General features: G+C 46.5%; 1 protein-coding gene across 3 annotated transcripts; it reads right to left on the bottom strand.

Annotated features, from left to right (window-relative positions):
* Window positions 1-470: 470 nt before the first annotated feature.
* On the bottom strand, window positions 471-17,839 carry acer1 (alkaline ceramidase 1). Of its 3 annotated transcripts, XM_033047176.1 has the most exons (7): window positions 17,715-17,837; window positions 17,470-17,585; window positions 14,673-14,787; window positions 11,227-11,365; window positions 4,579-4,716; window positions 3,060-3,197; window positions 471-1,295 (listed from the first exon to the last, which is right to left on the bottom strand). In XM_033047176.1, exons 2-7 carry the CDS (start codon window positions 17,560-17,562, stop codon window positions 1,118-1,120), a joined length of 801 nt encoding a protein of 266 aa, XP_032903067.1. In that variant the 5' UTR covers window positions 17,563-17,585; window positions 17,715-17,837; the 3' UTR covers window positions 471-1,117. The 3 variants fall into 3 exon arrangements, with proteins under 3 accessions (XP_032903067.1, XP_032903070.1, XP_032903069.1); XM_033047179.1 differs by lacking the exon at window positions 3,060-3,197 and having other exon boundaries at window positions 17,715-17,839; XM_033047178.1 differs by lacking the exon at window positions 17,715-17,837 and having other exon boundaries at window positions 17,470-17,708.
* Between the last annotated feature and the right edge of the window lie 233 nt (window positions 17,840-18,072).

Raw genomic sequence — 18,072 nt, 5'->3', positions numbered from 1 at the left:
TCTTTGGAGTGTAGGCGGAAACCGGAGCACCCGGAGAAAACCCAGGGCCTGTTCCACTTGGCGATTTTTTTCGGCGAATGTCGGCATCATATCAGTGTCGCCAAAAGATTTTGAACATTTCAAAATCTAGCGTCGACAAAAAAAAAGTTGCGACACTTGAAAAAACACCGCACGTCAATACGTCATCACGCCACGAATTTTTCGGTGACCTGATACGTCAGTCAATGATGCCGGCAGTCGCTGAAAAAAATCGGCAAGTGGGACAGGCCCTTAACTGTTTATTTTTCCAAAGGTGATGCCCGACCTCCTTAGTGTTTCCTACAAACTTCTGCTTTTTATACTGACATTGGGTTACAAAGGCTTTAATAACAGTATCTCTAAAGTTCTCAATGAAGAGAAAATTCACAAAAATCACACTCATTCGAACGCAATTAAAACAGAAATAAACCGGGTCGGATTTTAAAATTGGCAACATCTAAATCCCCTTAATAATAAACAATGTAAGTAAAAGAGAAATAAATCATTTTCAGATTAGAGTCTTTCCAACAACCACAATTAAAAGTGTAGAAAAGGAACTGCAGAAACTGGTTAAAACTGCAGATTTTAAACTGCATTCAAAAGATTAAAACTTTAAAAAGATTAAAACTGCAGAACTGCAGGTACGAGACACAAAATACTGGAGTAACATAATGTGTGACATTTCTGTTCCCCAAGTGAACTGGATAGATCATAAGGCCATTCGGCCCATCGTCTACTCTGCCATTCAATCATTGCTGATCTATTTCTTCCTCCTAACCCCATAGATGATGGAGTTCAGCAGCTGTTAATTGCTGCCGTGACTCCTGTGTCATCTGCTGTTACCAGATCTCAGACTATGTGTGATAAAGGGATCGGTGACGTTTCGGGTCGAGACACTTCTTCAGATCGAGTCCCAGACTGAAGAAGGGTCACGACCCGAACGTCACCCATTCCTTCTCTCCAGAGATGCTGCCTGCCCCGCTGAGTTACTCCAGCATTTTGTGCCCGTTGGCCATAATTCAAATTCTCTTGACGGATAATAACTGTAGGCATAGATTAATAAAGTGTTTTTTATAGTTGGACAATACGCATATTCCCGTCAACAGGTCTTTTTCAGAGAGTCCTTGGATTTAATGGCAAGATATGGCAGTCCAAGATATCCCCACCGCTCTGGCCAATACTTCACCTCTGGGCTGGTCTCAGGTATTTCATACACCGCGTCGAAATACGCAAAGAGCGTTATCCCATGGATAGCCGCCATGTTAATTAGCACGTGCCTGTAAATAAAAAAGGTACGCTGAAATAAGATAAACTGCGTCGAAACGGTGGATTGCGTTTGTTTATTGTCTAACCCTAGTCTTCTTCACGGACAAAAACACGAGATCAAACTCCGTACCGACATTTGTAGGGAGGAACTGCAGATGCTGGTTTACGTCGAAGATAGACACAAAGTGCTGGAGTAACTCAGCGGGGCTGGCAGCATCTGTGGGGGACAGGAATAGGTGGCGTTTCAGTCTGAAGAGGGGTCTCGACCCGAAACGTCACCTCTTCCTTCATCTTCTCTCCAGTGATGCTGCCCGTCCCACTGAGTTACTCCAGCATTTTGTGCCTAGCTTCTGTACCAAACTTTCCCAGCCATGTAAGCTGACAAGCAAACTCCAGAGTTTACCATATTCATTTGTAATTTTTCATGAAATATCTCTTTTTTATTAACCAAAAATAATTTTTCTCTATTTAACTATTCACAAAAATACAAACAAACCCACCACCATAATACAAAATAAACAAATATTCTTAAATATTAAATCACTATTTCCCCATCCTTATTGAGGATGACTTCCACCCACCGCGGTCCCGGAAGTCCCACAGAGCACCCGTGGACAGCGTGTAGTCCCTTTCTAAAACCACCCGGGCGCGGACGTAACCCCGGATAAGGGGCAGGCAGCCGGCTCTGGCAGAGCCCTCTTCCGCCTGGTGCCGTGACTCGTTGATGGCCAGCTTGGTCATGAAATATCTCTTGGTTGAGAGAGGGAGAGAGAGAGAGAGAGATGGCTGCAATGCATTGTGTCCCTGCAGATGGCAGCATGCGCTGAAGTACAAAGAATGGAGACTTGCAATTGATGCGTATAGAAACATAGAAAATAGGTGCAGGAGTAGGCCATTCGGCCCTTCAAGCCTGCACCGCCATTCAATATGATCATGGCTGATCATCCAACTCAGTATCCTGTACCTGCCTTCTCTCCCTTTAGCCACAAGGGCCACATCTAACTCCCTCTTAAATATAGCCAATGAACTGGCCTCAACTACCTTCTGTGGCAGAGAATTCTGCAACAAAGATCACGAGCATGGAAAATGATCGCAAACTACTGTCGATAGGAATGGTCATCAGCTAAACGTTTTACTAAAGTTTAATGTTACTGTCCATCCCTATCAGAACTGACACACATTGGACACACACACAGAATGCTGGAGTAAACTCAGCGGGACAGGCAGCATCTCTGGAGAGAAGGAATTGGTGACAAAATTCTTCTTCAGACTCGAAACGTCAGCCATTCCTTCTCTCCAGAGATGCTGCCCGTCCCGCTGAGTTTACTCCAGCTTTTTGAGTCTACCTTCGGTTTAAACCAGCATCTGCAGTTCCTTCCTACACAATTCATAATTGGGTCCAGTTTTCACTGGAAGGCGTTGGGTTTTGATTTTGTTTAGTAGAGTTTAGTTTAAAGATACAGCGTGGAAGCAGGTCCTTCAGCCCACCGAGTCCGCGCCGACCAGCGATCCTACACACACTAGGGAGCATGTTGCTGCACGTCTTTAGTACCTGGGAGGAAACAGGAGCACCCGGAGACAACACACGCAGGTCACGGGGAGAATGTACAAACTCTGCACAGACAGCACCCGTGTTCAGGATCGGACCCGGATCTCTGGCACTGTGAGGCAGCAGCTCTACCTGTTGCACCACCGTGCCGGCTCGAAGGTACTCGAGACAAATCTGTAATAAAGCTGCTAAATAGATTTTATACGTTTAGAAGCTGTTTTTTTACCAGAAGCTATGGAGGTAGTAAAAGTTGATCTGTCTCCAGAAAGCACAGAGTAAACGATCGCTTAGCCAGCAGGAGATCGCTATGAGCCACCAGGCCACAGTGGCAAAGGCAAGGTGAATTATTCTTTGATCTGTACACCTGAAAACAATGAGGATATAGGTGGGTATATGCATGCTGTAGGCTGTCTTACAATTAGAGTCATAGAATGATACAGCGTGGAACAGGCCCTTCGGCCCAACCTGCCCACACCGACTAGCAACACTAGTCCCACCTATCCGTGTTTGGCCCGTGTCCCTCCAGTCCTGTCCTATCCATGTACCTGTCTAACTGTTTCTTAAACTTTGGGATAGTCCCTGCCTCAACTACCTCCTCTGGCAGCTCGTTCCATACACCCACCACCCTTCGTGTGAAAAAGTTGTCCCTCAGATTCCTATTTAAATCTTTTCCCCTTCACCTTAAACCTGTGGCCTCTGGTCCTCGATTCACCTACTCTGGGCAAAAGACTCTGTGCATCTACCCGATCTATTCCTCTCATGATTTTATACACTTCTATAAGATCGCCCCTCATCCTCTTGCGCTCCAAGGAATAGAGTCCCAGCCTACTCAACCTCTCCCTGTAGCTCACACCCTCTAGTCCTGGCAACATCCTCATAAATCTTCTCTGTACCCTTTCCAGCTTGACAACATCTTTCCTATAACATGATGCTGTGGCGGGCGGAGCCATTTTGGTGTCGAACCGTCGTTGGTTGGGCTCGAACTCTCGCGTGCACCGGGCGTGATCTGGGCCGACCAATCACGTGGTCAGGAGGGGCGGGCCGCCTGGCGGTTGGAGTTTAAACTGGGGCGTGCTCACGAGCGATGGTAGTTAAATATTAACTTGATGCGCGCATGAGCGACAGGGCTGTATCGGTTAGTTATTAAACGGAGTGTTTACACAACACGTGGACCTCTACAGTGGTGACCCCGACGGCCTATTTTGGATTTTATCATGTCTGCAGCCGACAAGCCAGACCAGCAGAATGCAGTTTGGATCAAACTGCCCGCTTACTGGACAACACAGCCCCGCGTGTGGTTTGAACAGGCTGAAGCCCAGTTCCACATTCGCCAGATCACTGCCGATGCCACCAAACACAACTACATATTGGTCAGTACACAACGCGTGGACCTCTACAATGCCTAGAATTTAACACAATACTCTAAATGACGCCTCACCAACGTCTTAAGGGCCTGTTCCACTTGGCGATTTTTTCAGCGACTGTCGGCATCATATCAGGGTCACCAAAAGATTTTGAACATTTGAAAATCCAGTGGCGACAAAAAAAATGTTGCAACCCTTGAAAAAACACCTTCTCTCCAGAGATGCTCCTGGCCCGCTGAGTTACTCCAGCATTTTGTGTTTATCTTCGATATAAACCAGCGTCTGCAGTTCCATCCTACACCGTGGCAGTGAATATTTTTAATTGGTTTCAATGCAAATCATACCACCATGTTTAATAATGTTTTCCTGAAGAGCGTTTACCTTTTCAGTTCGAGTGTGATCTGATAAATAATGTGCAAGGCGATGCTGTTCAGGGCGTACGCATTCACCGCGGGGTTAAGAAACGACAGGACTGTGCTGATCAGCGCAACAAGACAGACCACCAATGAAAACACCTTCCTGGAGAAAGGAAAACACACTTTAGTAAATTTTGGACCGAGAGTGATCGCTTCACGACAACAATGCTCATATTTCGCTTGGGCAGCTTACACCCCAGCGGTGTGAACATCAACTTCCCCAACTTCAAATAACCCTTGGTTTCCCCTCTCTGCCCCTCCCCATCCTAGTTCTCCGACCAGTCTGACTGTCTTCCTCATTATATTTTATCTCTGTATGCCTCGTTGTCACCTTCTCCTAGCTAACAACTATCTATTCTACATTTCCCTTGAGCTTCGTCCCCTTTGATGCCTCGTTTTCACACCTTGCCCTTTCTTATCTCTGTGTCTCCCTCTCCGCTGACGCTCATTCTGAAGAAGGGTCTCGACCCGAAACGTCACCCGTTCCTTCTCTCTAGAGATGCTGCCTGTCCCGCTGAGGTACTCCAGCATTTTGTGTCTATCTTCAGTGTAAACCTGCATCTGCAGTTCCTTTGTATACAATTATATTAGTTTAGTTTAGTTTATTGTCACGTGTACTGAGCTAGAGTGAAAAGCTATTTTGATGGAAGATTGCAAACTGTGTGGCTCTGATTTGTTCTGAACTTTTTCATATCTCTAGTTTCCTTCTCCCCTGACTCTCAGTCTGAAGAAGGGTCTCGACCCGAAACGTCACCGTTTCCTTTTTCTCCAGAGATGCTGCCTGACCCGCTAAGTTACTCCAGCATTTTGTGTCTGTCTTCAGCAGAAAGACTATATATGACAACATCTTTCCTGTAACATGGTGACCAAAACTGCTCACAATACTCAAACTGTGGTCTCACCAACATAGATACATAGAAAATAGGTGCAGGAGTAGGCCATTCGGCCCTTCGAGCCTGCACCGCCATTCAATATGATCATGGCTGATCATCCAACTCAGTATCCCAACGTCTCCTTTAACTGTAACATGACCTCCCAACCTCTATACTCAGTTCTTTGGAAAGTTGGAAGGAAACGGGAGCACCCAAAGAAGACCCACGCAGTCATAGAGAAAATGTACAAACTGCACAAATACAGCCCCCAAGGCCAGGATTGAATCCAGATCTCTCACACTGTAAATGCTTAAGAAGGAACTGCAGATGCTGGAAAATCGAAGGTAGACAAAAATGCTGGAGAAACTCAGCGGGTGCAGCAGCATCTATGGAGCGAAGGAAATAGGCAACGTTTCGGGCCGAAACCCAAAGGAAATAGGCAACGTTTCGGGTCGAAACCCGAAGGGTTTTGGGCCGAAACGTTGCCTATTTCCTTCGCTCCATAGATGCTGCTGCACCCGCTGAGTTTCTCCAGCATTTTCGTCTACCCTCTCTCACACTGTAAGGCAGCGGGTCTACTAGCTGTGATGCTTGCAATCCTGCTTACATCCATTTTGGTTCCATCTATTTTCTGTGCCACAAGCTCTCAAATGATTCAGAACATACGCAGGGGACAGGAGCGGAGTCAAGAGTTCAGGAGCTACGACGGGGTTTGGAGCAGAGAGCCGAAACGTCGGAGGGTGGAATAGAAACCAGATGACACCAAGGGGGGAAACGGCCAAAGGTCGACAAAACGTTGCCCCTGGACTGGGCCGAAGCCAAACCTGCAGGGTAGTGAGGAGACAAACTCCTCAGGAAGTAGGCCTCTTGGGTCAGAGGTCACGGGTACATGTGGGAGAGAAAAGGCCGGGAATTGTGACAGGAGTAGGTGGGGGTGACCCACAGGGCCAGGACGGGAAGGAAACGGGGACTGGATGCAGGAAGAAAGTGTAGACGTTGTATAGAAGATAGACAGACCGTCACAAAAAGCAGCCGCAAGGACTGAAGGCTGAAAGTTCAACATGAAAAACAACAATATTATAGATAGACGGTTTGAACACATAATTCCCGCTCCAAATTCTTAGGGGCATAATTACTGTTGTAAATTTTGGCAAAAAAATCTCATTCGAAATAATAATCCAGAGAACTGAACGATAAGTACAGGCGTAAATGAAAAATTACTGTCAAACAGTGAATTTTGGTGCAAGGCACACTCTTGCAATCATTCGCCCCTCTGCAGGAACTACACATCAGAAAGCGCAACTTCATAAGATCAAGGGAGACCCCTTCCACCCCTGCAACGGACTGTTCCAGCTGCTACGGTCAGGCAAACGCCTCCGTTGCCATGCTGTGAGAACGGAGAGGTTGAGAGGGAGTTTCTTCCCAGAGGACTGTAAACTCCAATCTCACCAGGGACTAACTCTACTGAACCATTCTACTGTTTTTTTAAAATTGCTTTTTTTTCCCCTTTTTCCTTCCTCCCACAATATGTAAATATGCAAAAGTATGTGATTCTGTTCCATTCTGTCTGTAGTTTGTTTGTTTGTTTGTTTTTTGCACAAAGTCTGCGAGCATTGCCACTTTTCATTTCACTGCACATCTCGTAAACTTGACTTGACTTGACTTGAAGTGTGGAAAATGTTGATGGTGAGAAAGTAATTAATATTATCAGTGGTAATAATAGAAGGTAGAACAGGTACTGGCCCTTCTGCCCATCATTATCATTCATTCATCATCGTTGAAAACATTAGCGACGCAGTGGCGCTGGATTCCGACGGGAACGGTGACGGACGCACCACATATCTCTGTCCTCCAGTTCCTGCCGACCTTCCACGGCTGGAAGTACAGGATTGGTGTGTGTGTGTGTGTGCGCGTGCGTGTGTGTGCTTTATCATCATTCCTTACAATGCCATGTACGACAGTGATCGCAACTTTTATTGAAGGTAGACAAAAATGCAGGAGAAACTCAGCGGGTGAGGCAGCATCTATGGAGCGAAGGAATAGGCATTTTTGTCTACCTTTTGATTTTTCCAGCATCTGCAGTTCTTTCTTAAACGCAGCTTCTACTGAAGTGTGGATGGCCGTCGTTCTCCCCGTGACTAGCGTGGGTTTTCTCCGAGATCTTCGATTTGCTCCCACACTCCAAAGACGTACAGGTTTGTAGGTTAATCGGATGGGTATAAGTGTAAATTGTCCCTAGTGTGTGTAGGATAGTGTTAATGAGTGGGGATCGCTTGTCCAGGTGGACTTGGTGAGCCGAAGGGCCTGTTTCCGTGCTGTATCTCTAAACTAAACTAAACTATGCCCCCTTGTCTTTGAAGTCCGCTACTCTGGGCAAGAGACCCTCCCTATGCGTCTACCCGATCTATTCCTCTCATGATTTGACGTTGTTGGTGAGAATAATCTAAAAGCCATCCAGCAGTTTGTTCACTGTTTGTCCAAGTTTTCCTGGGCTGACGCACGCTGGCACTGCGCCAGAGGCCTCACTTCATCCCACCAGCTCAGCCACAAGAATTTAGTTTAGTTTAGTTTAAAGAAACAGCGTGGAAACAGGACCTGCGGCCCACCGAGTCCGCGCCGACCAGCAATCACCCCGTACGCGAACACTATCGTACACACCTGGGACAATTTACAGAAGTCAATTAACCTGAAAACCTGTACGTCTTCGGAGTCTGGGACCAAACCGGATAACGTGGTCACGGGGAGAGCGTACAAACTCCGTACAGACAGCGCCCGTAGTCAGGATTGAACCGGGGCCTCTGGCGCTGTGCGGCAGCAACTCTACCACTGCGCCACAGTGCCGCCTGCAATTTATTTTGCGTGGCAAGACTTTTACACTACATCTCCTTTAACACAAAAATGTTGCCCATTGTTACAATTTGAGGTTGGGCAATCAAATTAAAGGCTGGCAATTTTTCAAGAGCTGCGTTTAATGAATCTATAAAACATAAAAGCATTCTTCAGTAGTTTAGTTTAGAAATACAGCGCAGAAACAGGCCCTTCAGTCCGTGCCGGCCAGCGATCCCTGCAACATTAACACTACCCTGCACACACTAAGGAACAATTTACATTTATACCAGGCCAACTAACCCACAAACCCTATACGTCTTTGGAGTGTGGGAGGAAACCGAAGATCTCGGAGAAAACCCACGCAGGTCACGGGGAGAACCGTGCATACTCCGTACAGACAGCACCCGTCGTCAGGATCGATCCCGGGTCTCTGGCGCAGTGAGGCAGCAACTCTACCGCTGCGCCACCGTGCCGCATAAACCCCACTGGAGTCACTGACCGATATACATTAGTATTTGAGCTTCTCAGAGTGCAATGTATTTCTGACCTGAAGTTCAGTGTAGGAATGTGACACTGAACTGCAGGCCTCTGGACTTACATGCAGGCAGTAACTACCACAAGGGCAGCATCTGCTATCAATGAAGGGCCTGAACACATAACCATGAGTTAACCTTGGACAGTTGCTGCAGGGGATGGGGATATACGGACCATGTGCAGGCAGATGAGACCGGTTTATCTTGGCACGATAGATTGACACAAGATGCTGGAGTAACTCAGCAGGTCAGGCAGCATCGCTGGAAAAAATGGATAGGTGAGTTTTCAGGTCAAAACGTCACCTAAATCCTTTAGGGTTTAGAGATAGCGCGGAGTCAGGATCTTTGGTGTTTTTCTGTTCTCCATGCCTTGAACCACGAGCCTATTGTGAGTCATTAGACATTACTCTAGACTTCAGAGATACAGCGCGAGGACAGGATCTAAGGCTCGGCAAGTCTGCACCATCCAGCGATCACCCCGCACACTAACTCTGTCCCACACACACTGGGGACACTTTACAATGTCGCTGAAGCCAATTAACCTACAAACCCGCACGTCTTTGGAGTGTTGGAGCACCCGGAGAAAACCCACGCAGGTCACGGGGAGAACGTACAAACTCCGTACAGAGAGCATCCGTAGTCAGGATGGAACCCGGGTCTGTGGCACTGTGAGGCAGCAACTCTACCGCTGCGCCACCGTGCCGCCCCTAATCTGCTGTACAGCTATAGCAGAAGGTGGACATTGAATTAGTGTTAAGGTAGACACAAAACGCTGTAGTCTCAGCGGGTGAAGCAGCATCTCTGGAGAGTAGGAATGGGCGACGTTTCGGGTCGAGACCCTTCTTCAAACTGAGCCAGCACCTACAGTTCTTTCCCACACATTGATTCAGTATTAGGTCTACTGGGCATAGACATAGAAAATAGGTGGAGGAGGAGGCCATTCGGCCCTTCGAGCCAGCACCGCCATTCATTGTGATCATGGCTGATCGTCCCCTATCACTAACCCGTGCCTGCCTTCTCCCCATATCCCTTGACTTCACTAGCCCCTAGATCTAACTCTCTCTTAAATCCATCCAGTGACTTGGCCTCCACTGCCCTCTGTGACAGGGAATTCCATAAATTCACAACTCTCTGGGTGAAAACGTTTTTTCTCACCTCAGTCTTAAATGATCTCCCCTTTATTCTAAGAGGCAATTGATTTCCCCCAAATACTGTTGCATTTGGGACCCATCCGAGATGCTGAATGGTATCCAAGCAAGTCCTGCTCTGCGCCTTGCCCATGGTGTGTGAGGTGGATGAAGGGATGTGTAGAGGAGCCACATGGAGAAAACTGCACAGCCCCTGTTGCTGCGACTCACCTCCTTGTCAGAGAAGATCTCAAGGATGTCTACACAGGGGATACCAGCGCTGAGCAATGTCCGCTCACAAACTCTGGCCACGCCAACGTTCTTCACAATAGAAAGCTAATGCAGCAGGTCGCTGTGGGCAACAGGCCAGTAGACTTGTGGCCACCATTACCAACACTAGCATTTGGTGCCAAATGTATTTAATTGCTTGAAGTTAAATTCTCCAGTGTTTGTGGTGGGATCAGAACTCATACCTCCAGGTCAAGGTTTTTGAAGATACAGTTAGACAGGTACATGGATAGGACAGGTTTGGAGGGATATGGGCCAAATGCAGGCAGGTGGGACTAGTATACAGTAGATGGGGCATGTTTGTCAGTTTGGGCAAGTTGGCTCAAGGGCCTGTTTCCACACTGTATAACTCTATGACTCCAATAGCTTAGGCACCTGGTGACTTTAATACTCTTCTTTGCAAGACCATTTGAACATCGTATGTTATGTATCACCTGAATTCCCAGTCTATACATTCTCATAAGATCATTGGGGAAGATTGGGGAAGATCAGCCATGATCACATTGAATGGCGGTGCTGGCTCGAAGGGCCGAATCGTCTACTCCTGCATCTATTATCTATTGTCTATCATCAGGTCAAAAGTGATAGGAGCAGAATTAGGCCATTCGCCCCATCAGGTCTACTCCGCCATTCAATCATGGCTGATCTATCTCTCCCTCCTAACCCCATTCTCCCCATAACCCCCGACACCCGTACTAATCAAGAATCTATCTATCTCTGCCATAAACATATATACACGGACTTGGCCTCCACAGCCGTCTGTGGCAAAGAATTTCCACAGATTCACCACCCTCTGAGTAAAGCGTTCCTCCTCATCTCCTTCCTAAAAGAACGTCCTTTAATTCTGAGGCTGTGACCTCTGGTCCTAGAATCTCCCACGAGTGGAATCATCCTCTCCACATCCGTTCTATAAAAGCATTCTGAACCAACTAATATAGAGATAAAAAAGTTAAAATGAAATTACCTGTTTTTAATGGGCTTGGGCAAATGTCTGTTGGGAAACCATAACATGTAGGCAAAGGCCAAGACCCACAAGATGGATAATTCATCGAGTAGCTGACCAAAGTAGCTCAGGGTCATGTGGTAGTAAGCGGAGAAAGAGCCTATTGTTGTTGAGAAAAATATAGATTAAACCAGGGGCTGTAGCCGTTTATTGTCTCAGTTTCCGACATATGGTCTTCAAAAAATACTCATGTAAAATCATCTCTTAAAATGGTTCAAAATCTTTAGGTAAAAAAAGGACTCGCTACAGGTGTGAGCTGAATTAGATTTTTGTGTGGGCTGAATTACTGTACAGTTTCTGGAGAAACTCAGCGGGTGTGGCAGCATCTATGGAAGGAAGGAAGAGGTGACGTTTCGGGTTGAGACCCGTAAGGGTGAGGCAGCATCTATGGAGCGAAGGAAGAGGTGCCGTTTCGGAAATGTCACCCATTCCTTCGCTCCATAAACGCTGCCTCACCCACTGAGTTTCTCCAGCATTTATGTCTACCTTCGATTTTTCCAGCATCTGCAGTTCGTTCTTAATCACTTTAGTTTCTGGTTGTTTGTTCTCAATGACTTCACTATTCCTTGCATGAGATGCAGTTTTTTTAGTTTTAACGTTGTGTCGTTTAGTTTAGGGTAGTTTTGTGTAGTGTAGGAAGGAACTGCAGATGCTGGTTTACACCGGAGGTAGACACAAAATGCTGGAGTAACTCAGCGGGACAGGCAGCATCTCTGGAGAGAAGGAATGGGTGACGTTTCAGGTCGAGACCCTTCTTCAGAATGGTCCCGAAAAGTCACCCACTCCTTCTATGCTGCCTGACCCGCTGAGTTACTCCAGCCTTCTGTGTCTATCTTCGGTTTAAAGCAGCATTTGCAGTTCCTCCCTGCACATGTTGACTTGACTGCCACTTGGTGGCAGGTAATGCAAATGCGGGCAAATGGAAGTCTAGGCAGGGACTAGTCCAGCTGAGTTCCTCCAGCACTTTGTGTTTTAAAGAGGTTTCCAAAACTGGTTGTGTTAAATGGAACAATCACGCTGCGCGACTCAAGAAATAAAGTGGAGTTTACCATGAATAACTCTTCAAAACATGAGACTGCTGGATCAGTCAATGTTCTAACATTTGGCAGTGCAAGATATGTAAATGGTGCAAACGTCAAATTAATTCAACCATTTGCAGAGAAAATGTAATGCCTATTGGAGTAAGGACATCCCTTGCACCACCATTTTAGTTTGGTTTTGTTTACTCTGGAGATCCAACGTGGAAACAGGCCCTTCAGCCCACCGAGTCTGTGCCGACCAGCGATCCCCGCACAGTAACACTATCCTCCACACACTAGGGACAATTTACAATTTTACCCAAGCCAAGCCACCTACAAGCCTGCACGTCTTTGGGATGTGGGCGGAAACCGGTGAAAACCCACGCAGGTCACGGAGAGAATGTACAAACTCCTTAAAGCCAGCACCCATAGTCAGGATCGAACCCGGGTCTCTGGCGGTGTGTGGCAGCAACTTTACCGCTGGGACCCGTGCGGCTTTTTGTTTAGCCGTTGTTGATTAACTCCTGACTGTACTAGCAATGAGCCGGGCGGGATATGCTGACTGGACACCTTATGGATTAGACATTAATTCCTCCTTCTCCTGTGGAAAATTAACACTTTATTTTATACAAAAATGCTGGAGGAACTCAGCGGGTGAGGCAGCATCTATGGAGCGAAGGAATAGGCGACGTTTCAGGTCGAGACCCTTCTTCAGACTGATGTGGGGGGGGCGGGAAAAAGAAAGGAAGAGGCGGAGACAGTGGGCTGTGGGAGAGCTGGGAAGGGGAGGGGAAAGCAAGGACTACCTGAAATTGGAGAAGTCAATGTTCATACCGCTGGGGTGTAAACTACCCAAGCGAAATATGAGGTGCTGCTCCAGCATTTTTGTCTACCTTTGATTTTTCCAGCATCTGCAGTTCTTTCTTAAACACTTTATTTGATACACTCTTTTCTTACATTTAGTAATATACTAGACTAAGTGGGACCCATTGGGTCCCAGCACCACACGGGAGGGCTTGTCCCCAATGCAATATTCTACCTCTCCACCAATTCCAATATTGGTGACTGGGGGGTGTGGAGCTTTCTGGAGCACTAGTATGGGTGGTGTGGGCTGAAGTGACTGGTTTCCAGAGGGCTAGTATGGACATTGTGGGCCAAATAGATTCTTGGGCTGGCGGCTCAGTCACTCAAGCCAGTTGTGCTGGCAGCTCACGCACTCACGGCTGTTGGGCTGGCAGTTGACTCACTGCTATTCCTTGAAATTCCATTTCAAGCAGGGTGCAAGGTCACCAAATTCAAGTGCAGTTTCTTACCACTTCAAGCAGGGTGCAAGACCATCAAATTCACGTGCAGTTTCATATCATTTCAAGCAGGGTGCAAAACCATTAAAGACAGCGAGTCGTGACCTCTCCCTCCTCCATCTTGCAGAGACTGAGCCACACCCACACTTCTGGGTTTTATAGTTCCGCCCCCTCCCACCAGAAGGGGCGTGGCCTTCATGGCGTGATTGACAGGACAGAGAATCTCAACATTTTTAAAACACTAATAACTCTTTTACTTTTCATCAATGGGAAAATTCCTCGGCACCTGATGAGCGGAGGGGGACTCTGAGTAAGATGGCCAAAAATCACAGCCATATGTGGTAGTGTTTTTTCTAAAATCAAACAGGAAGTGGTCAAGATTAGACTTTTAATTATATAGAAGGCAAGGCAACTTTAATTAGGCAAGGCGACTTTAATTAGGCATGGCAACTTTAATTAGGCAAGGCAACTTTAATTAGGCAAGGCAACTTTAATTGGGCAAGGCAACTTTAATTAGGCAACACAGCTTTAGCATTTCCAAACCAAAGGCAACACAGCTTTAGCATTTCCAAACCAAAGGCAACACAGCTTTAGCATTTCCAAACCAAAGGCAACACAGCTTTAACATTTCCAAATTATATTCTCAAACCACATTAAGGGCACTGACAGGTCAGTAAAACCACCCACAGTTTAGTAGACATGTGTTCAGTGTTATTCGCAGCTCAGACTGAGAGACATGACCCTCTCGCTCCCCCATCTTGCAGAGACTGACTGAGGCACTCAACACTTCCGGGTTTTATAGTCCCTCCGGAAGGGGCGTGGCCTTCAGGGGAGAGAATCTCAACATTTTTTAAACACTAATAACTCTTTTATTTTTTATCGATGGGAAAAATCCTCTTGTACTGCGCAGCGGACGGGGACTCTGAGTAAGATGGCCAAAAATCACAGCCGTAAGTGGCAGCGTTTTTTCTAAAATCAATATACAGAACAGGAAAGCGGTCAAGATCAGACTTTTAGTAATATAGATAAGATATCATGTCATTCAGTAACAGATCCCAATTTGACAACTGTTATGTTGTATACTTACCGACTAACATTAGCATGACCCAGAGGAGATACACAGCTTTGTTCCTCTTTTGTGCATAAGGATGGAACAGATACATCATTATAGGCGCAGATATAAAGAAACTCACATTGCTGACCTGTAAAGTAAAGCAATAATAACAACTTGTAACAATGGATGGATCCAACTTCACTTGGGGCGAGCTGTCAGAGGATGTGGTTGAGGCTGGGACTATCACAACAGGTACATGGATAGGACAGGTTTGGAGGGATATGGGCCAAACGCAGGCAGGTGGGACTAGTGTAGATGGGACATGTTGGTTGGAGTGGGAAAGTTGGGCCGAAGGGCCTGATTCCACGCTGTATCACTCCAAGGGGGTCAAGGCTTATGGGGAGAAGGCAGGAGAACGGGGTGTTAGGAGGAAGAGATAGATCAGCCGATCAGCTTGATGGACCGAATGGCCTAATTCTGCTCCTATCACTTCTGACCTTATGACTCAATCTCCTTGAACCAAGTTTAACTAACAAAGTGTGTGAATCTCTGCTCGATACAAGAAGGCACGGCATCTAGTGATGAGTTTAGCTGTGCCAACATGTTGCGCAGGCAACAGCTGAGAAATCCTTGTTACTATGTACCTTCCCCGTGGAGTCCTGATGCTGGGGACCTGCAGGGAAGGCAAGGTGAGGCTGGGCCCAGGTGCCAGGGCTCTGGAGAGGAAGGCGGATGAGAGACGGGGCTTTGGGGAAATGAGGCCGGAGGGCTGGAGATACTTCCAGCCGCTAGTGACACCAGCCTCCTGACCAGCTTCAGGATGCCCACTGGAACCGTGAAGACCGAGATAGATGCTGGTCGCCGCGTTTATTGCAGATTGACGTCAGAGTTTGACCGAGCTGGATAGTTCCACATGCAGCAATGCCCTCAAGATGGCATTGGTATGGAACATTCTAGTATGCGGCATATACCTGCTGTGACACTGCATCAATACCAGCAAATGTACCAAATGCACCGAATGCCGTCTTTCATCCCATATACTGTAGCAACATGATACTGAAATGAGTGGGAAGGAACTGCAGATGCTGGTTTACACCAAAGATAGACACAAACTGCTGGAGTAACTCAGCGAGACAGGCAGCATCTCTGGAGAGAAGGAATGGGCGACGTTTCTGGTCAAGATGCCAAAAGCCTCTTTGACCACCTTATCTACCTGCGACTCGACCTTCAAGGAACCATGCACTTGTACTCCGAGATCCCTCTACTCCACAACACTCCCCAGAGGCTGACAATTTACTGTGCCCTTGTTCGACGTCCCAAAATGCAACACCTCACACTTCTCTCTATTAAATTCTATCCACCATTCCTCTGCCCACCTGGCCAATCATCCAGATCCTGCTGCAATCGTTCACAACCATCTTCACTATCTGCAAAACCACTAACTTTTGTATCATCAGCAAACTTGCTAATCTCGCCCTGTATGTTCAGATCCCACTCTCAATCTGTAAACAAGATATTAATGGCCAAATAGAGCACTATGAAGCCACCCGAGCTAATGTGGGCCTTAAACTTGTTTTCAATAGGTTTAAGTATATATTTTCCATGGTTATCTCGGAAGTCAGGTTGAGATGTGAAAATTTATGTGGCATAAATCTATGAACAGTCAAATAGCTGGAAGATCATCTCTAGAGACATTCATTGTTTCTCTCTATGCAGATGCCTCGTTTGTACAGTATCTCCTGCATTTGTTTTGGAGACAGGTCCATCATTTAGTTTGTTGACTACCTTAAGGCAGCGGTAGAGTTGCTGCCTCACAGCGCCAGAGACCTGGGTTCGATCCTGACTACGAGTGCTGTCTGTACGGAGTTTGTACGTTCGCCACGCGACCTGCGTTCTCCCCGTGCCCCGGTTTCCTCCCACACTCAAAAGGACATACAGGTTTGTCGGTTAATTGGCTTCAGTAAAAAATTGTAAATCATAACTTGTGTGCGTGTAGGATAGGGCTAGTGTTCGGGGATCGCTGGTCGGCGCAGACTCGGTGGGCCGAAGGGCCTGTTTCTGCGCTGTATCTCTAAACTAAACTAAACTTAGCAGAATGTTTCAATTCAAATGTACAGTGCAATTTAAAATGCTCCTCCTTGTTCTACTAATGTTACACTGTGATATCTAAAATGTCAATACCTGCTCTGGTTTGAGATTGTAATACAGCTTAAAATAAAGCAGTTTGTTCAAATTCTAGGAAATTCAAATTCAGTCTGAAAAAGGGTCTCGTCCCGAAACATTCCTTCTCCCCAGAGATGCTGCCTGTCCCGCTGAGTTACTCCAGCATTTTGTGTCTGTCTTGTTCATCAAGTTTAAAATGCTCAATTCTGACTGTCCAGTTTAGTTTAGTTTAGAGATACAGCGCGGAAACAGGGCCTTCGACCCACCAAGTCCACACATTAACACTATCCTCCTACACACTAGGGACAATTTATATGTGTACCGAGCCAATTAACCTACAAACCTGCACGTCTTTGGAGTGTGGGAGGAAACTGAAGATCTCGGGGAAAACCCACGCAGATCACGGGGAGCACGTGCGTACAAACTGTACAGACAGCGCCCGTAGTCAGGATCGAACCTGGGACTCAGGTCTCTGGAGCTGTAAGGCAGCAACTCTACCGCTGTGCCACCGTGCTGCCGTCTTCTCTTTCATTCAATGAAAATTCTAATCTGTGCTCTAAATTCAGGGCTGTGAAATAGTTTGAAATACCACAGCTTGCTTTATACCTCAAATTCTTCGACACAATTGCAGAACGACACACACACAGACACACTTGTTGGCACTCACCATGTTGTAAAACTCGGCAACATTCTCTGAAAACTGAAAATTGTCTTCACACCAGTCTACCTGTGAACTCTGATAAGCAAAGACGTCGACCATCCTGAGAGGTTTTCCCCCCCACCCTGAAAAGATTTAAAACGAGAAAACAAAGAGTTTATCTGAATAAATCGTCACAATGAATCTGCGGCAAATTCAAAGCATCTTGTGTCCGGAGCGAGAGAAGCAAATGCAATGAATGGTTTAAATCCAACCTGGTAGGTATTACGAATAACCAGAACTATCAGCAGGTGTTTTCAGTCTCAACCTGTCCCTGGAGTTCCAGCACTTGCTCACCAACAGAAAAATTGCAAGTAAACAGATACGGATGTAGCGAAACAGAAATCAGGTAAAACTTGAAATAGGGAGGTGTACTGCTACATTCCTAAATAATTATCTGACCCACCTCTTAGCCCCCATGTCCTCACATCATTCCTAAAATTACCAAAGATAGACACTCCCATTGTTAATTGAACCTGAATATATTTCATTCTAACCCAAGGTGTAGTTCTAGTTCAAGTTCAAGTTCAAGTGAGTTTATTGTCATGTGTCCCTGTATAGGACAATGAAATT

This window comes from Amblyraja radiata, chromosome 29, assembly GCF_010909765.2.
Source record: "Amblyraja radiata isolate CabotCenter1 chromosome 29, sAmbRad1.1.pri, whole genome shotgun sequence".
Lineage (NCBI taxonomy): Eukaryota > Metazoa > Chordata > Chondrichthyes > Rajiformes > Rajidae > Amblyraja > Amblyraja radiata.
This window is presented reverse-complemented; position numbering and strand designations above follow the sequence as displayed.

Bases quoted from the DNA above. Each gene is read 5' to 3' on its own strand.
- acer1 (XM_033047176.1), bottom strand. From the start codon at position 17,562: ATGGTCGACGTCTTTGCTTATCAGAGTTCACAGGTAGACTGGTGTGAA. The intron at 4,717-11,226 runs GTAATTTCATTT...TCCTTTCTCCAG, and splicing joins CCCAAGCCCATTAAAAACAG to GAAGGTGTTTTCATTGGTGG. The intron at 1,296-3,059 runs GTAAAAAAACAG...TTTTATTTACAG, and splicing joins TACTACCTCCATAGCTTCTG to GCACGTGCTAATTAACATGG.